General features: G+C 39.4%; 1 protein-coding gene across 1 annotated transcript in view; it reads left to right on the top strand.

The window, feature by feature from the left end:
* Nucleotides 1–20,352, top strand: part of GJC1 (gap junction protein gamma 1) — a 31,200-nt gene extending 10,848 nt beyond the window's left edge. The window contains exons 2-3 of the mRNA XM_029212755.1: nucleotides 17,486–17,561; nucleotides 18,732–20,352. Coding sequence (XP_029068588.1) covers nucleotides 18,752–19,942 — 1,191 coding nt within the window. The 5' untranslated portion in view covers nucleotides 17,486–17,561; nucleotides 18,732–18,751 and the 3' untranslated portion in view covers nucleotides 19,943–20,352. The remainder of the gene's footprint in view (nucleotides 1–17,485; nucleotides 17,562–18,731) is intronic.
* The last annotated feature ends 4,375 nt before the right edge of the window (nucleotides 20,353–24,727 follow it).

Below are 24,727 nucleotides of genomic sequence, written 5' to 3'. Positions count from 1 at the left end.
AATAGTTTTCTTTGATCTCACATTCCAGTTCAGTACTAGATGTTCATGTTATTCAGAGTGAAAGCTTTATATTTATTAAAGGTTGAGCAGTTCAAGCAGATGTGCACTTCTCAGATTCACTTGGAAAGGAAAGCTTTCTTTTTTGAGCTTGGAAAAATTACTGGGAGTTGGGGGAGTATCTCAGTTCTTATTGAATTGTGTATCTGAAGCCATTGTCTCCTATCATACTTGAACTCTGAAAAGGAAAGAGGATGGGAAAATGTGTTTATGATCTGTGATATATCCTGGGAGGAAAATTATGTATGCATAGCTTGAATAGATTTATTTTGGTTACCAGTTAATTATGGTTACTAGTTCAATGAGAAATTTAAAGCAACCTTAGCATTTTGAACCCCAGCTAGAATGCTCTTAGTAGTTAAAAGCTTTATTTTCTACTGCTTTTTTTTTTCTACTGCTTTTTATTTATTTTGCCTCAGAAAACTGTTTTTTGCCATTTGGTTTTATAATTACATACATGTCAGTGTAGTTTCTTGATAGGAAAATGCAGATGGGAGCAGTGCTCAGAATAGTGCCCTTTAGCAAAGCCTTAAAGTAACAGGTTATTTTGGTTTAAAAAACTCCATTTAAGGCAGTATATTAGCATTTAGTATCTTGACTCAGGAGATATATCTTTGGGGTTTGTAGTGAATCTCATGGGCACAGTCTTATCCCAACAGCAGAATCCTTGATATGAAGTGGAGTGATTAGGACAGGAAGTATGAGGTTTGTAACATTTTCGCATGTCAAGTAAACATTTAATAGAACTCATAAGGGACACTGGAAAGGTTTTAGTGGCTGTTTTAATAATCATTTTCTCAAGTAGAGGTAACTCTTTCCAAATATTCAATATCAGGCACTCAATAACCAGCAGGTAGCAATGGCAACAACTATGCATTTCAAGGGAGTATTGAGTATGTTAATTTTCTGTGTTGCTTCTGGAGCATTTTAGAGTGAGTCTCTAAAGAAATGGGAAGAGCAGCATTATTATACTAACTGCTATATAAGATATGTCAGAGGACTACTATCTTTTGATATATCCTTACAAATTAAGGATTACCCTGTACTCTCACCATCCTATATTTTACTCTAGGGTGAAATTTTATATAAGTTCTGTCGTGGACCCCCTTATGGAGGGACCGTGTAGTAATTGTACCAAAGATTCTATGAGATAGTTAACTTTTCTGTGATGTATTCATTACTTAATTAGGTCTTCATGAATGTAAAATATGTATGTATGCAAATATTATGAAATTTGTACCCCGACCTACTTTTTAAATTTCTCTTGGGGCTTTTGTTGCATAGGAAGGCTTTGCCAACTTCATTATTACATGTTTATTGTAGAAGATACTGAAAAGCAAATAGAAGAGAAAACATTCATAGGCAGTTGTTAATGTTGGTGTATTTCCATTCAGGCATATTATGTTATTGGGAGTTATTTTGTTTGTTTTCTGTCTCTTTACTACATATGAGCATTTTCTCACATAGTGAAACATTTTTTTTTTTAAACAGATCACAAATTGGCAGGCTTTACTCAGCCAATAAAATATCTGGCTCAATATTATTTAAAAATTTTTTTCTATTAGTTGCCAACATGAAAAAAAAAGGAGACAGGTAGAAGTGTAAATGAATACAACCCCCTTAGGAAAAGTACTGATCTACTAAAGCTGACATATGCATACCCTACAACTAGCAATTCTGGGTCTAGGTATTCAACAGAAATGTACATATAATCACCAAAAGGCACATTTGGTGTGTTCACAGTAGCATTATTCATAATAGCTCCAAACTGGAGACTGCTCAAATGCCCATCAGCAGTAGAATGGATAAATTGTGATATATACGCACTGGCAATATAATAAAGCAAAGAGAATGAACAGACTAGAGCTAAATGCAATAAGATTGGTGACTCAGCAGATGTTGAACAAAAATCAGACACAGGGGCTTTCCTGGTGGCGCAGTGGTTGAGAGTCCACCTGCCGATGCAGGGGACACGGGTTCGTGCCCCGGTCCAGGAGGATCCCACATGCCGCAGAGCGGCTGGGCCCGTGAGCCATGGCTGCTGAACCTGCGCGTCCAGAGCCTGTGCTCCGCAACGGGAGAGGCCACAACAGTGAGAGGCCCGTGTACCGAAAAAAAAAAAAAAAAAAAATCAGACACAAGAGTGTATTATTTTATTTAAAAAAATTTTTTAGAAGTGTATTCCTTATGAATCTGATACAAGAGAGTCCATTCTGTGATTCCATTTATGTAACGTTCAAGGACAGTTTAAACTAGTGGATCTCAATGTGGTATAATATTGTTCCCCAAGGGGTATTTGGCAGTATCTGGAGACATCTTTGGTTGTCACAACTGGAAGAGGCCAGGGATGCTGCAAAACATTCTACAATGCATAGGACAGTCTCCCACAACAAAGAATTATCCAAGATGTCAATAGTGACGGTTTCCCTTGGGTAGGAAGGGGCATAACTGTGGCTCTGGGTGGCTGGTAATGCTTTGCTCTTGATTTCAGTGCTAGTTACATGGATATGTGAAAATTCATTGAGCTGCACACTTAAATTTGTGCACCTTTCTGTAGGTATTTTATACTTCAATCAAAAAGTTACCCCCAGGGACTTCCCTGGTAGCGCAGTGGTTAAGAATCCGCCTGCCAATGCAGGAGATATGGGTTCGAGCCCTGGTCTGGGAAGATCCCACATGCCGCAGAGCAGCTAAGCCCATGCACCGCAACTACTGAAGCCCACGAGCCACAACTACTGAAGCCCGTGAGCCTAGAGCCCGTGCTCCGCAATAAGAGGAGCCACTGCAATGAGAAGCCCGTGCACCGCAACAAGAGGATGTCCGCGTGCAGCAACGAAGACCCAACACAGAGGAAAAAAAGAAAAGAAAAGAAGAAAATTACCCCCGAATCAGGCTTCACATAAAAATCCAGGTTGAAGACTTATTTTTAAAGATATGACAGTCTGGTAACAACAACAGCTGTAGCTAACAATCAGTAGCCCCTCTTTAGTTGGTGCCTGTGTTGTCCAGGCCCCATTTTTCTGTTTCAGTTCCTTGTGTCACTTACTGGTGCCTAGACATTTAGAAAAAGTCTTAAATGGCTTTTTTGATGTACGATTCACACACTGTACAGTTCACCTGTTTAAAATGTACAATTCAATGGTTTTAGTATATCCACCGGGTTGTGTAGCCATCACCTCAGTTTAATTTTAGAATTTTTTCATTCCCCCCAAAAGAAGCCCCGTACCTATTATCAGTCATTCCCTACTCTTCCCCATTCTTCTCAGTCCTAGGCAACCACTAATCTACTTTTTGTCTCTATATAGTTGTAGACATTTGGATTTTGTGATCTCTGTTCTAAAACAAGATTTACAATGGTTGTACAGTATTTCCTCATAGAGATTATATCATAAATTATGTAAAATTTTTCTTTTATTGGGCATTCATTTAAGATAAATTACTGGATGTGATGTTACTGATCAAAGGACATAAAACATTTTAAAGTTTCTGATAAATATTAGCATAATGCCTTCCAGAAAGATTGTATCAGACCATCCTCACCATCAGTGTATGATAATGTTTTTTGCAAATTTTGTGTTGTGACCCTAGTCATACTGGTAATGTTATGTTTATTTTTTTTAATTTTTTCTTAGACATGTCATTTTCCTAGACTGATGTCGTCCTTTTGATTTGACTTAAGCTGTTTTGGACAAGTGTACCAATACTGTCCTTTTTTACATGAAGACAGTACCACTTACGATGCACTGTGAATGAACACATTATCCCAGGTTCCCCATACTTCTCCAGCTGGTTCCTGAAGGTTCTTACATTCAAATAGAATGGCTTTTTGCCAGCATAGATTGACACTTCAACCCACAATGGTGTATTTTGTTTCCTTGTTAGTTAATGGAGCCAAGATTTCAAACTACTTTCTCTCCTTTATTTTATAATTTGATTTACAACAAATTTTGTGTTTCTTAAATATCGTCCATAGCCAAGAGCTCTTTTGAAAAACAAGTTGTTTTCATGTTTATAATACATAGATTACTGTTTGTAATACATAGATTAAGGCTGCCATAGTGCTTTTGCTTAGAAATTGTCACTAGCTAGTTATTAAACATCTATTATCACTCATGCAGAATTAACTTCCACTTAAAACGTTCCAGTTAAACAAAACTTCATTGTAAACCCTTTAATTGATTCTTTGTCTCTACACCTAAAGCAGTCTCATTCAGGAATGTGAGTCACTAGCACGATTCTTAATCGTTCAGCTCATAATCTGGGATGCCCAGATAGTTAATACTGTAGAATCATGGTGAGTCAATATTGAAATTTTTAATTTTAGTCCAACCACAGATTTTCTGGGATGACTAGGAAGTGCCTTTTTGAAAATTTGACATCTTATTATTGTTTAATTTCACGGCTCTTACTTTGCTTCTTTCCTGTCCCTAGAGTTCAGAATTCCACATAATTTGTTGGTTGTTTTATGAATAGTACTCTGCCTGAGTTGATTTTCATCAACTGTTAGTAGAAGGGACCTTAATAATAATCTAATCTGATATTCTTCACTTATCTCACAAATGAAAAAGTGGAAAGAAATATTTATTCCTGAAGTGCCTGTTAGAATCTCTTGGCTCCTAGTTAAGTGCTTGCTCTTAGTTTCACAAAATTCAAAGTTAGAATCACTTTTCTAGAATATTAGTTCATCCTGGATTTTTTGTTTAGAAAAGAAATTAAGGTGGTTTTTTTTTTGTTTTTTTGTTTTTTTTTTTTGTGGTACGTGGGCTTCTCACTGTTGTGGCCTCTCCCGTTGCGGAGCACAGGCTCCGGACCCACAGGCTCAGCGGCCATGGCTCACGGGGCCAGCAGCTCCGTGGCATGTGGGATCCTCCTGGACTGGGGCACGAACCCGCGTCCCCTGCATCAGCAGGCGGACTCTCAACCACTGCGCCACCAGGGAAGCCCGAAATTAAGGTTTTTAAATATGGTCTACCTATTATAGATTTTGAGGTTTTAAAAAAATTTTTTAATTAGAAGCAGATTGTTGGCTCTGACCCATTTGAACTCGGTTGTTGAATTTGTAAAACATTTAGAATAGCACTACTTATTTAAAAATTTTAAATTTCCTGGTTATTTTAGTTTAGTGAGCATTAAAAAATTGACAAGGGGGCTTCCCTGGTGGCGCAGTGGTTGAGAATCTGCCTGCCAATGCAGGGGACATGGGTTCAAGCCCTGGTCTGGGAAGATCCCGCATGCCGCGGAGCAACTGGGCCCATGAGCCACAACTACTGAGCCTGCGCGTCTGGAGCCTGTGCTCCACAGCAAGAGAGGCTGCGATAGTGAGAGGCCCACGCACCGCGATGAAGAGTGGCCCCCGCTTGCTACAACTAGAGAAAGCCCTCGCACAGAAACGAAGACCCAACACAGCCAAAAATAAATAAATTTATTTTTTTAAAAAATTGACAAGGGACAAGTTACACACTTTTTTAGTTGTTGATCTGAAACCCTTGGGAGCTTTTTTTTTAAACATGAGTCTATGAGAAACTTTTCCAAAGATATATATATGAAAGATATTTTTGGATTAACGGTGTTTTTGTGGCCAACATTATAGTAAAGAGATTGTAATGGAAAAAATGAATCAGATAAACTGGAAAATGAAGCATTTCCCTGTAGAGTCACTATGCTATAAAATATGTTTAAACTTTAACAGATGATTCCAGTTATTTCCTCATCTTCTGTTGCATAGCATATATAACATTAAATACTTCTTGAATACAACTGTAGGTTTTTTTTTAAGTGTTTGTAATTTCCTATAAACTACTGTATTGCAAGCTTCTTGATGGTAGGTGAATACTAATTGCATGAATGAATTTACCATTTTAGCCATTTTTTAAGTGTATAGGTCTGTGGCATTAAGTACATTTACATTGTTGTGCAAACATCATCACCATCTATCTCCAGAACTTTATCTTCCCAACTGAAACTCTTTACTCATTAAATGCTAACTCCCCATTCCTCCCAGCCCCTGGCAATCACCATTCTTCTTTCTCTCTCTATGAATTTTATTCTATAGCCCTCATATAAGTGGGCCCTCATATAAGTGGAAACGTAATATTTGTTCTTTTGTGACTGACTTCTTTCACTTAGCATACTGTCTCCAAAGTTCATCAGCATTGTAGAATGTGTCAGAATTTCGTTCCTTTTAAGGCTGAATAACATTGTGGATATATACCATATTTTGTTTATTTATCTGTCAGTGGACACTTGGGTTGCTTCCACCTTTTGGCTATTGTAAATAATGTGCTCTGAACATGGATGTACAAATATCTGTTTGTGTCCCTGCTTTCATTTCTTTTAGGTATACATCCTGAAGTAGAATTGCTGGATCATACGATAATTCTGTAGTTAATGTATATATATTTTTTCTTTTGCGGTACGCGGGCCTCTGTTGTGGCCTCTCCCGTTGCAGAGCACAGGCTTTGGACACGCAGGCCCAGCGGCCATGGCTCAGGGGCCCAGCCACTCCACGGCATGTGGGATCTTCCCGGACCGGGGCACGAACCCATGCCCCCTGCATTGGCAGGCGGACTCTCAACCACTGCACCACCAGGGAAGCCCTATAGTTAATATTTTGAGAAAATCATAAGCATACCATTTTCTACAGCAGCTGCATCATTTTACATTCCCACCAGCAATGCACAACAATGATTCCAGTTTCTCCATAACTTTTTTAGCACTTGTTTCTTTTCTTTTAATAGTAGTCATCCTTTTGAGTATGAAATGGTATCTCACTGTGCATTATTTGTCTCATTTGCATTTCCCTAATGATTAATGATCATCTAAAACTTCTTGTAGTTTAAACACAGATTGACCCAAGCCTTGTTTCTTGAAAAATGCATTAAAATCATTGGTGAGGGAGTGAGGAAACCAGTATTCTCATACTCTCAGTAGTGGAAATATAAATAGGTACCGGCTTTTTGCAGGGGTGATTTGGTAATACATATTAAAAGCCTTAGAATTTTTGGAGAGATAGTGCATAAAGAAGCTGATCTTTTCTTAATAACACACATAGTTTTTTCACAGTTTGTACAACTATTGACCCAGCAATTCTTTTAGAAAAATTTATCCTAAATCTATAACTGGGGATGTGTACAAAGTTATAAGTATTGTAATAAATCATTGTAAACAACTTAAATGTCTAACCATGGAAGATATGTTAAATTCTGATTCAGTAGGCCTGAGAGTGGGAATTGGGTAAGTATGACCTAGGAATCAGCATTTTAGACGTGTACTCTGGATAATTCTGATGAAGGTGGTCTGTGGACCACATCTGAGGAACATTTATTCATCATTACTTACATGCTTTAATTTCAGGTTCCATGGTGTGCTAAGGCCCTCTGCAAACTGGTCTTTGACTTCCCTGTTCAGCCTTCTCTACAACTACTTCCCAAACATCCTCCATCATGTTCCAGCCTAAGAGCCTTCTTGTGCAACTTTTCACTCACACCACTTTCTCCATCTGCCTTGCCTCTACTTCCCACCCCAGCTCTGCCTGGTGAAACCATACCCATTCTTCAGAGACCCACTTGTCTTCTCCAGTAAGCTTATACTATTTTTTTTTCTGGCTTCATTGAGGTATAATTGACAGCTTATACTTCTTAGTTTGTAGGAATTGTCTCTTTTCCTTCTCTGAGTATTTTCACATTTTGTACTTCTATACCATTCCTTGTATTCCGCCCTGAAATGATTGTATTAGTGAACATATTTTATATTTTCTATCTCCTATAAATTCATTTAGATCTTCTGTTAAATATAGCACACATTTATTGAGTTATTTTTGTACCCTGAGGGCTCAGAGAATTTTAAAAAACATGGACTTTCCCCTCAAGGAACTCATATTCCAGCAGAAGAAACGGATACTACTAACCTCAGTTTAATAGATTAAGTCCTGATATTTGTGGAATGAAAAATTATTATGGACTTTCTGAGGAGATTAAGTGAGGAGGTCAAGAAAACTTGAAGTGACCTTTGAGCTAGAACCTAAAGGATAAAAATTTTTCCAAGTAGGAAATTGTGGAAAGACCATATAAAGCAGAGGAAAATCAATGAGCAGAGATTCAAATTTATTAAATCACTCAGTTAATAGTTGTTCTAAGTGCCAGGGATACAAGAACAAAGTCCTTGTTTATCTATTGGGGTGACAGATAATGAACAAATTAACAAATAAAAAGTGTTTTAGGTAGTGTTGAGTGCTCTGAAGGAAAAAGGCAGGGTAAGGGTGTAGAGAGTGATGGAAGAATGTTATCATCGTAGGAAAGTGGTCAGGGAAGTCCTCACCACGGGAGGTGACATCTGAAGGGAAGCATAAATTGAAGTGAGGGAGTAAACTGAGGATGTCCAAGGGAAGTGGGTTTAATGGAGGGAAACAACAAATGCATATGTGAAAATGTATAGTGTAAGCTGATGAAAAATGTACAGGTGGTATTTAAATTTGGGGTTGAACAGAAATTAAGATGAACTCTTTTTAATTTGGCTGTGCAGCGCAGCTTGCAGGATCTTAGTTCCCCGACTGGGGACTGAACCTGCACCCTTGGCAGTGAAAGCGCTGAGTCCTAACCACTGGACCTCCAAGGAATTCATTACAAAGATGATCTTTTTATAAAACATTTAATTTCTGAAAAATATGTAAGTTTTTTTTAACTTTAAAAAGTTTGCAAAAGGATTTCTTTAAAATCTCAAGCAGACTTTATTCTGTAGGGCATGGAATGCTTTTAGCGGTGTTTTCTTTAAAAAGGCAACTTATTCATTTGGTTAAAAAAAATAAGACAATGTAAAAAGATATTAATATAATCAGGGACTTCCCTGATGGTCCATTGGTTAAGTCTTGTGCTCCCAGTGCAGGGGGCCCATGTTCGGTGCCTGGTCAGGGAACTAGATCCCGAGTGCCACAACTAAGACCTGGCACAGCCAAATAAGTTAATTAAGTAGATTAATAATCAAAGTCTTGATCCTACCCCATCCTCCTTAGTCTCCTCCCCACTTTTATTCGTTTTTTAAAAAAATGTATCCTTGTGTTTCTTTGTAGAAATATAAGCAAAAACACAGATTGATATTTTTTCTCCTTATATAAAAGGCATATACATATATACACTTCCTTGCTGTTTTCACTAATTAAATGTTTTGAATATCTTTTAAATTAATTTTTGGCTGCGTTGGGTCTTCGTTGCTGTGCGCGGGCTTTCTCTAGTTGTGGCAAGAGGGGGCTACTCTTTGTTGAGGTGCGTGGGCTTCTCATTGCAGTGGCTTCTCTGGTTGCGGAGCACGGGCTCTAGGTGCACGGGTTTCAGTAGTTGTGGCACATGGGCTTAGTTGCTCTGTGGCATCTTCCTGGACCAGGGCTCGAACCCGTGTCCTCTGCATTGGCAGGGGGATTCTTAACCACTGCGCCACTAGGGAAGCCCTTGAATATCTTTCTATACAAGGAGAGCATTCCTCATTATTTTTTACAGCCACGTGGTATTCTGTTGTGTAAATAGACCATAGTGCATTTAACCGTTGCCTTGACAGTGGACATTTGAGTTATATAAAAACAGTGTTATAGTTTGATCATTCCCAAAAGTGAGATTACTGGGTCAAAGGATATAGATGCATTTGTGATTTTGTTAGATATTATCAAATTGCTACCAGAGGTTGTACCACTCCCATCAGTGATATGTGAGAATGTCTGTTTTTCCATAGCCTCTCCAACTTTTGGATTTTTGCCAGTGTCATAGGAGAAGAATTGTATCTTAGAGTAGTTTATTATTGAGATATAATTTACATGTGCTAAAATTTGTCCTTTTAAAGTGTACAGTTCAGTGGTTTTAGTATACTCACAAGGTTGTGTAACCACCACCACTGACTAATTCCAAACATTTTCATTATCCCCAAAAGATACCCAGTATCCATTAACAGTCACAGTCCATTTCCCATAGCCCCTGACAACCACTAATCTGTCTCTACTGATTTGCCTATTCTGGACATTTCATATAAATGGAATCATACAATAGGTGGCTTTTGTGTCTGACTTCTTTAACTTAGCATTATGTTTTCAAGGTTCATCCACGTTGTGCATTTTTAAAGGGGAATTTGTGTTTTTCTTTCTGTAGAATGTATGTTTTGAACTCTTTATATATTAGAAATTAGCTCTTTGCTTATAAAAAGAGTTACTGAAACCTTTTTCCCCAGTTCATTGTTTTTCTTTTAATTTTTATTTATTTTTTGCTGCGTTGGGTCTTCATTGCTGTGCATGATGAGCTGTCTCTAGTTGCAGCGAGCGGGGGCTACTCTTCGTTGCGGAGCACAGTCTGTAGGCACACAGGCTTCAGTAGTTGTGGCTTGCGAGCTCAGTAGTTCTGGCTCACGGGCTTAGTTGCTCTGTGGCATGTGGGATCTTCCTGGACCAGGGATTGAACCTGTGTCCCCTGCGTTGGCAGGCGGATTCTTAACCACTGCGCCACCAGGCAAGTTCCCATTGTTTTTCAGTATTGCTTAGGTTGTTTTTTCTTTTAACCACGGAGACACTTTTTAGTTTTTGTACTCGGATTCATCTTTTCTTCTCATATCCAGAGTTATAACAGATATCAACTATGTTTTATTCTAATACTTTAAAAAGTCCGTCTTTGCCCCACTGGTTTGAGGAGCCACCTCCATTAGTGGTTTTTCAGCAAAGGAGTAACACAGATCCATTTTAGAGAGAGAATTCTAGTAGAGATGCAGGAAACAGGCTGAAGCAGGGAGAAAGTAGTGGGTATTGTTTATAACCTTTCAGGTTTTGGTGGGTTTTTTTTTACATTTTTGTTTTTCTTCTAGGATTTTTTAATGCATAAATTTTATTCATTTTCCAAAATTGGGATAATTCTGTTCCGTATCCTATATTTTTCCGTTAATACATCAGGAGCATTTTTCTAAATGTTTGAATTAATTTATTGAACAGATATTTATTGAGAACCTACTACCATTTGTCAGGCCGTGGGGTTTTAGATATTGGGGATAAAAGAACAAAATCCTGGGCTTCCCTGGTGGCGCAGTGGTTGAGAGTCCGCCTGCCGATGCAGGGGACACGGGTTCGTGCCCCGGTCCGGGAGGATCCCACATGCCGCGGAGCGGCTGGGCCCGTGAGCCATGGCCGCTGAGCCTGCGCTTCCGGAGCCTGTGCTCCGCAACGGGAGAAGCCACAACAGTGAGAGGCCCGCGTACCGCAAAAAAAAAAAACAAAAACAAAATCCTGCCTTCAGGGAGCTTATATTCTATAAACAATAAAATTGTAAAATAAAAATTATGTGAGGGTTAAGTGCTATAAAGAAAATTAAAGGGGCTAGAGAATGACAGATGTTATTTTAGGAAAGTGGTCTGAGGAAAGTTAAGGAGATGACTTTTGAGCAGACTTGAATGAAATGAGAGAGTGTTCTGCTAATATCTATGAAATAAAAAAGTTCAAAGCGGTGAAAATAGCAAGTACAGAAATCTTGAGGCAAAAGTATGGCATGATTGGTATGATCAGAGAGGAATAGTGAGGATGTAGATATCCCTAAATCGTAATGAGCAAGAGGGAGAATGGAAGGTGATGAGACCGGAAGTGTGCTCGTAGCTGTATGATAAAGGACCTTGTAGACTATAGTAAAGACTTTGGGTTTTGTTCTGAGAGAGTTTTGGAGCAGAAGAGGGACATGATCTGACTTACTTTCTAAAAGCTTTACTCTGGTTGCTTTTTGGAGAAGAGATTTGAGAGGCATAAGAGCATAAGCTAGGGGACCAATTAGAAGACTCTTGTTTTTACAATAATCTTGGTTAGAGTTGAAGGGGGCTTGGATCAGAGTTGATGGCAGTGGAGGTGGAAAGAAGTGGTTGGATTGTGGGTATATTTTGAAGATAGAACTGACAGGATTTGCTGGTATAGTTTGCCTATGGAGTGAGAAAAAGGAGTGAGGTTGCCTTGAAGGTTTTGGCCTAAAAAACTGCATGAATGGCGAAACTACTTACTGAGTTTGGGAAAACTGCAGACAGAGTAAGAGTAGCTCTTTGGAGGATGGGAGGATTGGTTTGGGTTATGTTAAATTTCAGGTGCCTATTAGACATCCAAGACTTGAAGATGTTGAGTAGCAGATGAATTTCAAGTCTGAAGTTTCAGGGAGATGTTGGAGCAAAGTGGGACATCATTTCCAGCTTGGATTCTGGTGGAAGAACCAGCAAAGAGCACTGAAAAGGAGGCTAATGAGATAGGACAAGAATCAGGATATGTATTTAGAAGTTTGGAAAAGGAAAAGTAAGACAGAAGTAGAAACTGAAAAATAATAGCCATGAGAGTTTGATATCAGGCTGGCCAGTCCCTCATTGCCTCCCGCCGCCAACTCATCCATAGGCAACCACTGACGTGCTTTATGTCATTATAGATTCGTTTGCATTTTCTGGAATTTTATATAAATGGAATCATACAGTGTGTGCCTTTTTTTTTGCCTGACTTCTTTCATTTGGTCTGATTGTTTGGAGATTCATCCATGCTGTGCGTTTTGTTCCTGAGTATTATACCACTGTATGAGTGCACCACAATTTGTTTACTCATCAACCTGCTGATGGGCGTTTGTGTTGTTTCCAGGTTTTGGCTATTACAGATAAAATTGTTGTGAACATTTATGTGCAAGTCATTTTATAGACAGACGGTTTTACTTCTTGCCTAGGAGCAGAATGGCTGGATCGTATAGTTGGTATATGTTTAACTTCTAAGAAACTGCCAGACCATTTTCCAAAGTGATTATGCTATTTTACATTCCTACTTGTATGAGAGTACCAGTTTCTCCGCATCCTCACCAACACTAGGTATGGTTATTCTTTTCTTTTCTTTTTTTAAATTTATTTATTTATTTTTGGCTGCATTGGGTCTTCGTTGCTGCGCGCGGGCTTTCTGTAGTTGTGGCGAGCAGGGGCTACTCTTCGTTGTGGTGCGGTGGCTTCTCTTGTTGCACTGCACGGGCTCTAGGCACGTGGGCTTCAGTAGTTGTGGCTCGTGGGCTCTAGAGCACAGGCTCAGTAGTCGTGGTGCATGGGCTTAGTTGCTCTGTGGCATGTGGGGTCTTCCCCAATCAGGGCTAGAACCCATATCCCCTGCATTGACAGGCAGATTCTTAACCACTGCACCACCAGGGAAGTCTCTCTGTGTGGTTTTTTAGTGGTTGTTTTAGGTATTACACTGTACATACATAATGTATTGCCATCATTGGTGTCACATTTTATAGATTTCAGTGAAGTACAGACACCTCCCTTTATATCCCTTTACCCTCCCTGCTGCATTTATACCAGGGTTCACTGCTTCATGAGGCTGCTTATTCCATTTTTGGACAGGCTGATGCAGTGGGAATCTAGGAGGAAAAAAATAGAGAGAGAGAGAAGAGATTGCAGTGAAAAATGTAACGCAAATCCGATAGGAATGCATTTATTCGTTTGTTTGTCAAATGTTTATTTAGCACTTAAAATGGCCAATCAGGGACTTCTCTGGTGGCACAGTGGTTAAGAATCCCCCTGCCAATGCAGGGGACTCGGTTTCAAGCCCTGGTCCGAGAAGATCCCACATGCCGCGGAGCAACTAAGCCCGTGAACCACAACTACTGAGCCCACGTGCCACAACTACTGAAGCCCGTGCGCCTAGAGCCTGTGCTCCGCAACTAGAGAAGCCACCGCAATGAGAAGCCCGCGCACCACAATGAAGAGTAGCCCCGGCTCACGGCAACTAGAGAAAGCCTGCGTGCAGCAATGAAGACCCAACACAGCCAAAAATAAATAAATAAGGTAATTAATTTTTTTAAAAAATGGCCAATCATCGGGCTAGATGCTAGGGAAGCAGAGATAAAAGATGTGTCTAACATCTAGGGGCTCCCAGTACAGTTGAGGTGGTAAGACAAAAAGTTGCAGCAACACTGGTAGTGATGGTAATAATGGTGCTTGCCTTGAGACCAGGCACAGTTCTGAGCACTTCATATGTATACCATCTTTGTATCTACCCTTTTACAAGCATTTTCACCCCTGAACTAAATTTACCACCTTCTGTGTCACTTTTCTCAATGCCCAAAGAAGTTATCCTTCTTAGTGAAAAAAAAAACATTTTTGTTGAAGATACCATTTTTCTAGTTTGTTCTTCCCTTCCAACTGCCAAGAAACAACCTTGGAGTTCTTTTTGGGTTTTATGTTTTGTTGTTGTTTGTTTTGGGGGGTTTTGTTTTGTTTTAACTTTCAATTCATTCTGTGTGTAAGATCTTAAACCCTGAAATTTCCCCCTTTGATTTTTTTTTTTCCAATTTCTTTTGGCAGCAGAACTAACACCCCACCTTTCATCTTTGTGAGTTTATTATTTAGTTTAATTCCGATTCCAAAGATTGGGGTGAGGCGCCCTCCTCTGTATTCACATGGGGCCTGTACATAGTTCCACCTCATCTGGAATGTAATTCTTTACTAGTAGTTAAAAGCTGAGACTGGAACAAGACTGGCTGACTTCAGATTCTAGTTTCACCTCTTAATACCTGGATGATCTCGGGCAAATTTTATAAACTTTCTGGACCTCATTTCTTCATCTTTAAAATAGATCTAATCATATAATCCACCTCCAGAGATAATCCAAATAATGAGCTTTTATATTTAATCTTCAAAGATCCTGAGTTTTAGACATGCAGTAAACTTTGACTTGATCCTGTTAGGATGTAGCTAATAGAAAGCTCTTCAAATATAAATAATTTGGGAGGGGATTACTTAATTTATTACCGTGTTGATACCAAGTAATTTTTAAAATTCTATTTTCTAGTGTAAGACAAGGTAGATTTGAAAGTTATTTGGAAAACAGACTAAAAATAGCACATTTGATTTCTGTCCAGTAAATGTTATAAAAGCAAACAGGATTTTCTTCAGTATGTGTTGGGGGGTGGAGAGAGAATTGAGAATCCTATTAAATGTCAAATGATTGATGTCTGTACTGTATTAAGAATACATTCTGCAGATAAATGGGCAAAAGGGTAGAAATAGTTCACAAAGAAGGAGGAATATAGGGGAAGGGTATCCAGCTGTATTAAAAACATACAAATTGACATAATTTTGAAATACCATTTTACACCTAGCAAAGTAGCATAACAGACAGTGCTGATGAGGTTGAGGTAAAATTGTACTCATTCATTGCCAGGCATTGTAAACTGCTAAGACCTTTTTAGAAAGTCAAATGACAGTACAGAGCAAAAACCACGCAGACTTACATTTCTTGTGTCCTGATAATAGCACTTCCTAGAATTTGTCTATAGATAAATTCAACCAAAGTATAAAGGATATATTGAAGAAGACATTAAGTGTCAAAATACTAAATCAGTTGGCTTTCCTGATTGGCAAAAAATATTTAGGTGTTTGGCATCCCCCTACCTCTCAGCACCACTCATCACTTGCTCCCATATTTTCCATTCATAGAGTATGGAAATGATTTTTATTTTTTCACGAGAGCTGTTCACAGGTTAATTGCATGCTCTCCCTACTCTATAACCAAGTCTGTTTGCTGAAACAAGGAAGTCAGAGAAGACTGTGTTCTGAATCTTAGGCTTCTGGTAGGAGAGCGAAAAAATGTTTCTGAGAAAAGGGAATTTTAGTGGAGCAAGAACAAAGCAAGACCACACTTGGCAGTGACACGTTTTTGCTTAGAAATGTCAATTCCAGAACCCACCATTCTACTCATTCAGTTTTTTCTCCTCTCTCACACCCTCCCTCCCTCTTCCCCTTTCCACCCCACCCCCCAAATTGGAGGAGTCTACTCTGATACTTAAGCCTTTCTCTTAATGCTTACAAGGAGAAGAAAGGGATTTGGAAAGGGAAGAGTATCAAAGAAAAACCTGCTGACAGCTCAGTAGACCCACAGTGGTGATGCTGCCATTTGATTAGGAAGCCCATGGTTATTTCAGAAAGAAAATCACCCGTCACCCATTTTATGAGATGCTGAAGCTACATTACTTTACACATCATTTATACTCAAGGTTCAGGTATAGGGTGCTATGGCACTTATGAGTACCCACGGAAAACCAGGCTCTAAGGGTTCATCATTGTCTAGGCCTACAGCTTAACCAGTATGCAGTGTGTATTTCTGGGTGTGTTTAAGTGGCTGCTTTATAACTTATAAGCTTTGAAGGGTTTGTCACTAATTTCCCCCTGAACTGTTGAGAAATTATTTCATAGCAATAATTATTAAAAAGGTACCCATTTGTTTTCGGTATGGATGGCAGTGTAGAGGATGAGCTTCCTAATTAATTAACAATTGCACTTTCATGATTTTGGCTTATTGGAACAAATAGAATTTCAGGCTTTAAGGGAAATGCTTTAGCTCTATATGGCGTTTGGGGAAAATGTGAATCTGGACTTGTGGACGTGAATCATTATTGAGTTCTGTGTTGGAAATATGGCTTACATCACCATTTAAAGACTGCATATTATTTACTTCTTGTGGTGTGGTTTTATAACTTGTGTATGCAGTGAGAGAAGTGGTGAGCTCAGTTGGACGTCAGGGCTGGAAATAAAGAGTTGTACTTGAAGTCCTACGGTGAGATCTTTGTGTGGTTGGATTCTGTATGTGAATCTTCGTACTTGCATGTTATGCAGATGCCTGAGCTTTTCTTCTTCTTCTTCATTGACCTTTTGGGAACTGTTCTGAGTTTTTTCGATGTATCTTTTTTATTAAGTTATTTTGAACACATAATAACTTGGAACACTCAGGGATTGTTTTACATTCATTTATTAAATTAAATGATAGTAAGTGTGGATGATTCTTGGCCATAGCTATTTCATAGTTTGCAGAACTTGATAATGAGCAGTAATTTGTCCTATATATATAGTTTTTAATCACAATACAGATGCAGGTGTTTTCCTTCTGTGAGCAGTTGAGTCTGTAAGTCACCTTCTGTGGATGTGGGTGTCCCAATGACTGAGAGCCAGCTGTTGGGTGTTTTAACTAAACAGCTCGCTCCTAGTTGGCTGCTCAGATCCCATTGAGAGAGGTATTGGCTGCTCCAGAGAATAGAACAGGAATAGAGCACACAGGGTGAAGATTTTTGCAAGGCCTTTAGTGACCCAGTTTAAATTTGGTGAAATTTTCTACTTTGGCTTTTTCCTATAGGTGCCAGAGTTCATCTGCTTCAGATTTTCACCAATGACTCATCTTCCTGTCATATTTTCTTAGACTACAGTGACGTAAGACTCTTCGAGTCACTGTTAGGTAGTTTCTCCTACCACGTATAGGAAGAGAGAACAGTGATATTCAAACTCAAGCCTGTTTCCATCTCATGCTGATTGATTCCTATGGTACATAGAAAACTGTTTCTCCCTGAAAATGGCATTCTAGTGATTTATTGTTTTCTGTGGGAGGAAACTTATGACCTTCTCTTTTCTTTTTCCCTTCCAGAGGGAATCTGGAAAACTTGTAAGCAAAACATCATTTCTCTTAGAAAATTTTGGATAACAGAAATTCTGGATAACAGGTAAAAAGTATATTTAAATTTCTTTGGTGATGCTGATAATCACCTATTATCTGCAGAAGTAAACCAAGAGAGGGAAGATAGGAGAGGAACGCTAGGTGTGCTGTGTGGCAGGCGCTGTATTAGGGATTTTACACACATTATCTCATTTGATGGTTTTTACCTGGATTCTGGACATAGATCTAAGAATCTCAGAATAAAACTATCCTTCAAAATGCTGTTTTAAGTGGATTTGTCTATTGATTGGATTTTTAATGTCCTCACAATTCAATCTACAGGCATTTTTTAACTTCTACCATAAACAAAATACAGAAATATAATACAGAATGCTAGAATCTCTGTGATGCAGCCTAGCTCAGGAGTGTCTTCCTTGTTTATTTCTGTCTTTTATTTTAGTTCTTGATCTTTGCCAGTTACTTGCAGCTGTACTATCTCCTTAATTCTTTTTTAATACTTTGTCACCAGGTCCAAAATTTAACTTTCCTGATAAGGTACCTCTTCACAATGGAGTCCATCCAGCCCAGGTGTCCCCATTATGTTCTCAGTGGCAGTCTTACTGTGACCAAATAGCCATACTTCTGTGCTATTTTCTTATCTATATTCCACAAAGTTCGAAGGTCTTATGAAATAATACTGTATGTAAAAAATCCAGTATAGGGCTTCCCTGGTGGTGCAGTGGTTGAGAGTCCGCCTGCCGATGCAGGGGACACGGGTTCGTGCCCCGGTCCGGGAGGATCCCACATGCCGCGGAGCGGCTGGGCCCGTGAGCCATGGCCGCTGAGCCTGCGCGTCCGGAGCCTGTGCTCCGCAACGGGAGAGGCCACAGCAGTGAGAGGCCCGCGTACCGCAAAAAAAAAAAATCCAGTATACTTTGAGATATATATCTCAAATGATAGCTATAATTTTACCTTTTAAGCTAAGGAAGACACGAAAACTAATCAGACTTCCTAGGACCCTGTAGGCCCAAACCAGTGCTCTTAGACTGAGGTGAATGGTCCTACCTGATGGTAGTATAGAGAGTGAAGTGCTATTTATTCTAACAGTCATTCTAGTATGAGCCTTGAAGATAAATTTCAAGTATGTAGAGAAGTAGTTCCTAGAGATATCATCAATGAAAAAATTAAGATTTTAATATTTGCTGATTTTCCTTTGGTATTTTTTCATTTTTATCAGGGTGAACCAGTTCAGTCACCATGAGTTGGAGCTTCCTCACTCGCCTGCTAGAGGAGATCCACAACCACTCCACGTTCGTGGGGAAGATCTGGCTCACTGTATTGATCGTCTTCCGGATTGTCCTTACAGCTGTAGGAGGAGAGTCCATCTATTACGACGAGCAAAGCAAATTTGTGTGCAACACAGAGCAGCCAGGCTGCGAGAACGTCTGCTATGATGCCTTTGCACCCCTCTCCCACGTGCGCTTCTGGGTGTTCCAGATCATCCTGGTGGCCACCCCCTCAGTGATGTACCTGGGCTACGCCATTCATAAGATTGCCAAAATGGAGCACGGTGAAGCAGACAAGAAGGCTGCTCGGAGCAAACCCTATGCAATGCGTTGGAAACAGCACCGGGCTCTGGAAGAAACAGAAGAGGACCATGAAGAGGATCCCATGATGTATCCAGAAATGGAATTAGAAAGTGAAAAAGAAAATAAAGATCAGAACCAATCTAAACCTAAGCATGATGGCCGACACCGGATTCAGGAGGACGGGCTCATGAAAATCTATGTGCTGCAGCTGCTGGCAAGGACCGTGTTTGAGGTGGGCTTTCTGATAGGGCAGTACTTCCTGTATGGCTTCCAAGTCCACCCATTTTATGTGTGCAGCAGACTTCCTTGCCCTCATAAGATAGACTGCTTTATTTCCAGACCCACTGAGAAGACCATCTTTCTCCTGATAATGTATGGTGTCACAGGCCTTTGCCTGTTGCTTAACATTTGGGAGATGCTTCATTTAGGGTTTGGGACAATTCGAGACTCACTAAACAGTAAAAGGAGGGAACTGGAAGATCCGGGTGCTTATAATTATCCTTTCACTTGGAACACACCATCTGCTCCCCCTGGCTATAACATTGCCGTCAAACCAGATCAAATCCAGTACACCGAACTGTCCAACGCTAAGATTGCCTACAAGCAAAACAAGGCCAACATCGCCCAGGAACAACAGTACGGCAGCCATGAGGACAACCTCCCAGCTGACCTGGAGACCCTGCAGAGGGAAATCAAAATGGCTCAGGAACGCCTGGATCTGGCAATCCAGGCCTACAGTCACCAAAACAACCCCCATGGCCCCCGGGACAAAAAAGCCAAAGTGGGGTCCAAGGCTGGGTCCAACAAAAGCAGTGCTAGTAGCAAATCGGGGGATGGGAAGACCTCCGTCTGGATTTAACCTTGGCTGGGCTTAAAACTTGTGCTTTTCGTAGTTCACGATAAGCAGCGGCTCACAGAATAACGACTTCCACTGAGTAAACATTCGGCTCTGGTTATTTTCAGGGATGCTGTTGGCTCATGATCCAAGCTCAGGGGACTCTGAAGTGGGGGCTGGGACAGGGGGAAAGAACGGGAAACACAGTGTTCCTGGACACATGTTCCAGCAATAATACAGTTGCAGAACTTTACATTTGTGTCTTCCAGATCTGGAAAAGAACAGATATATTTAAATCATTCTTGTTGAACAGTTTTTGTATGTACAGTATTATGGTACATTTTTTTTTTTTTTTAGTATGAAAACTTTTCTTTGTATTTGTATATTGGACCACTGTAGTTATACTTTTATATTAAAGGGGAAATAATCCTTAAGGTAATGCCTATTAGGCTAGTGTTATTACTTTGTTCAGCAAATTCTACCCTGGATTTAAAGTTTTAGTAGATGCTACATACCTAATAAAAGTGCCTCTCGTGTTGCAGGGAAGATTTCAGATATGTAAGGAGCCGGAGGAGGATGAATCAGTTCTCAGTCTTGGAAAGAAAGTCCATAGTAGAGGGAGGTTGAGATCTCTCTTTGACTTGAGAAATCTTTGAATCTCGTTCATGTGTCCAGATTTGTATCTAGTCTTTGAAAACCTATTTGTGTTTTCAAAGAAGATAAAGTGATTCACTGCAGAAGTCCTTTAAATATCAAGCCTTGCCAGTATATGCTTTGATGGTGTGTATATAATGTCAGTTCTTTCAAAAGGCTGTTGCACAAAGCTGTCCTCATCCAGTAGCAGTGTGGAGACCCTGGCTAGAACTGTTCTAAGATTCCTCTGTCACAAAACAAAAGCACTCCTGGGAAATAAGCCCTGATAAGATGTTTAGTTGTGGACCTGTTTGATTTGCCTTAAATCTGTATCCAAAAACCTGCCTCTCTGGTTTCTTAAGAAGCCAGTGATGGATACTTTTTTTATATGGTAACAGTAAAAATACGAAAATTCCCTTCTAGGCTAAAAATTAATCAAAGCTACCTTAAACTGCATATGGCAGAAGGCCTAAATTCAAATTCCTTATTTTTTATAATTCACCATGGGACTTTTATAATTTACATATTTCTGCCAGTGTAGGTTTCTGCCTGGAAGACCAGTCAGACCTGGGATTCTATCTGTAAATAGACCGAAAGAGAATTTCAGTATTTATTTGCTGTAGGCATATCTATTTGTTAATGACAAGCATTAATGTCCACATAACACTCGTAATTTGCAGTAATATGTTATTGCCATTTTCGCCCTTCTCTTATGTTGGAGAACTTTGCTCTCCTGTCATGTTCACATCATTTGTCTTACAGTTTATGAGCTTCTGAGTAAGAGCTTGGTAAAGATTTAAAGGAAGCGGTGTTTGCTTCACCAGGGAGCTTTCATTCTGGGTATCTCACTCTCTTCTAACAGAAAGTTATTGCAAGCCACCTCCAACATTGAAATTCCAAGAGTGCTATTTTTTTGACTTAATTTTTAAATGTCAGTTCTCTATTCTTAGAACAGCATCCTGTATGCAGTTCTTTTTTTCTTTGTTGTTCTCCATTGCATTTCTCCCCCACCTCCACCCCCCGCAAAAGACACTCAGTTGAAAATTTAAGCTTATCTTCTAACCATGCATTTACCTTTATTTTGCTTTTTTTAGTCTGTAAATTTTAGCCTAGAGAAGTTCTTCAGGATCTCTAAACACTTAAGCAAAAGGTAAACTCCCTTGAGACTGAAGGGGAAATTTCAGAAAATGATTTATACATGTATGGATCCTTGATAATTAATAGACCTGCACAGTTTCCTTGAAACCAAGTGTTTAATAAGGAATTTCAAATAATTATTCTAAAACAGGGAAGATTTTAAATACTTCATACTTCAGGCCAGCTAAGATAAAGAGCTACCAATAATTCTTACGTCAGTAGAACTTCATGTATATTTCTTAATTGAAGGACAGAAAAAATACACATACATTCACATCCATCTATTCAGAGTCTGAAGGAGAACAGAGTGGCTTTGCCAGTGGAAGGGTTGGGGATCTGAGTGAGAGAGAGGGAAGGAGTCAAGCAGAAATGCCAGGCAGACATTCGGCGCCAGAAGCATCCACTTAGTTTCTACAAATAGGGCCCCTGGTGTTTCATCTGGGCTTGTTCTGATGAGAATGTTATCTTTTGTGTCTGGATAATTCTTCAACTTCCTCAAGTACATAGAAAGATATTCTGGGTCACTTCACATGTGTTAAAGTCTATTTTTATTCTCTCACTAAAGTTCTAATTATGACATAGATTTCCCAACTCTCACTACTTTCTTAGTCCATTTCTTTCAGCCTTTGAACATATGAGTTTGCCAAGGCCATTCTCCCCTAACAACATGTCATGGACTTACATTAAGAAAACGGCCCTATCAGTGTCTAGCTTGTTAACCCACTAATTGGGTCTACATTGAGTCTATAAAATACTGTTCCAGTTACTGTTCTGGAACTTGCAGGTATTTGTATAAAACACCTGTCAGCAGGGTTTTTTTTTCCCTATCAAAATCATTCCTTTGAATTGCTGTATAAGACATGCTCTGTAGGGCTTCCCTGGTGGCGCAGTGGTTGAAAAGTCCACCTGCCGATGCAGGGGACACGGGTTCATGACCCGGTCCGGGGAGATCCCACATGCCACAGAGCGGCTGGGCCCATGAGCCATGGCCGCTGAGCCTGCGCGTCCGGAGCCTGTGCTCCGCAACGGGAGAGGCCACAACAGTGAGAGGCCCGCGTACCGCAAAAAATGACATGCTCTGTCGTATGACATTTGCTTCTCTAAATAGAAGTTGAGTGCTTAGTCCTTCACAGACTACAATCAGGATATGGTCAACATGTTATATTCCTTAAAATACAGTTGGATTTATTCAGATGTGGTGTGTCCTTTGTTCATCTTTGTTACAATTATTCAGAAGAGATCTGTAAAACAAATAGGCTTTTTTTCTTAGTTCAAATTTGAGGGAAGAATTATATAACATTTTCCCCTAAAGAAATGTTACTGTTCATTTTGTGGCTTCCTCTTTGCTTTATGCCTTAGTGTCGCCTGTTTCTATATTTGTTCATTTAAAACCACAAGCGTGTTAACTTCATTGAAGTCAGTTTGTCTGGGGATTTTCCTTGACTGATGTCTATAGACTTTCGATAAAAAGGAACTTTGCCAACTAAAATGGTTCTCACAGGTTAGGACTCCCACATATCTGTCTTTTAGAAGGACACCTGTATCTTTAAAAAGAAAAACGTCATCATTAGGTACCTTAACTGTCATTTCTTCATGGTATGAGACTAGGCAGTTCACTTTACTTTTCCAAGTTCCAGGAGCCACTTACCTCTCAGAAGTGTTATGAAGTAGTTAGAAAAAGCGTCTGGTAAAAAGTATTAAAAAACCAACTATTATTATTGGTCATTTGTCTGACCTTGGAGCTTCAAAAAAAAAAATAGGTGAAAGAACTATGTGATGTAGTAAGAAGTCCTTCAGTGCTCTTTATCACAGGAATCAGTGATTGTTTAAAACACTTAACTTGCTCTAAGCAGTTTATACCAAGAATGGACTTAAATGTTATTCCTATTAGTCATACCTATGCTTTGCCCGTTACGCTTATAAACGTCTAGGCTTCACGTTTTCTGTCTCATTTAAGAGACAGTACACTGCTAAAAATAATACCTATAGTTTAGGATAAATTTTTGGCCAGCCAGTTTTTTATAAAAGGCAAGTATGTTATGCTTGAACCTACTTCACAAATGCCTTTTTATACAGGAAGGGTCTTTCCCAACTGTGAAGAAAAGTACCTGAAGTCAGAGATACGCAGCTGCTGGTCATTTTGATTGGAAGGTTCCAGTTGTTAGATTAATTTTATCTTTATAAAATCATGTAATTTCACGAAGAGTCTTACCACCTGAAAATAAAGCCCCTGCACCTATACAGTGCAGAGTTTGGAAATAAAATTTCAACTCACCTATATATCGTAAATCTGTAGTAATCCACAGTTACCATCAAAGGTTAGAGTCATTAGGTTGACTTGCATACTTGTCACTCATTCTGGCCACATATCCTGGAGAGTTTAAAAGATTTTATTTGTTGTCCCTAATGTGCAGTTGTGTTGTTTTTGTTGTTTTTAATAATGATGTTAAGTGAGTTTGGTTCATGCACATTCCATGTTAATAATCATACTTTTGAAAGAAGCAATCCATGTATTCCAAAATTCAAGATTCCAAACAAAAGAAAGCCCTACTCCCGTGCAAAATCTCTACAGAAATAAAAGAAGTAAGAGTTCTGCATTTCAGGGTTGGCTTGCTGAACCAGCAAAGACATTTGGCTGTATGATTCCAAGATTGGAAGTGGTTTTCTTTTCTGTACTCTCTATTGTGTTCTCTTCGATAAATCTCTTACAGAAGTCTCTACCTCAGGCACTAAGTGTTAGATATGATTAGCACATTGATACCAAAAATCTTAGCTAGGACTTCCAACTTTTCAAGATAATTTAAATGTAAAATTCAACTGTTAACCAGCAATTTAATGTCATGTGATGTGCAGTTTGGATATTGTATGAACAGCTAAGGAGTTACCCATTCTAGTGCCAAAGATCACTCGTTGCTAATTTTGTTCTGTACAGTTGATGTAAAATTTTATGGTGGGGACAGACTCTGCTGAGGGCCTTGTCTCTAGGAAGATTTTTTTGTCAGTTCCAGATGTTTTTGTCAGTTCCAGATGTTTTTGTCA

The sequence above is a fragment of the Monodon monoceros genome, unplaced genomic scaffold (genome assembly GCF_005190385.1).
Source record: "Monodon monoceros isolate NGI ecotype Baffin Bay Population unplaced genomic scaffold, NGI_Narwhal_1 Super_Scaffold_9, whole genome shotgun sequence".
NCBI classification, from domain to species: domain Eukaryota; kingdom Metazoa; phylum Chordata; class Mammalia; order Artiodactyla; family Monodontidae; genus Monodon; species Monodon monoceros.
The sequence above is the reverse complement of the archived record's forward strand: the minus strand, read 5'-3'. Positions and strand labels throughout refer to the sequence as shown.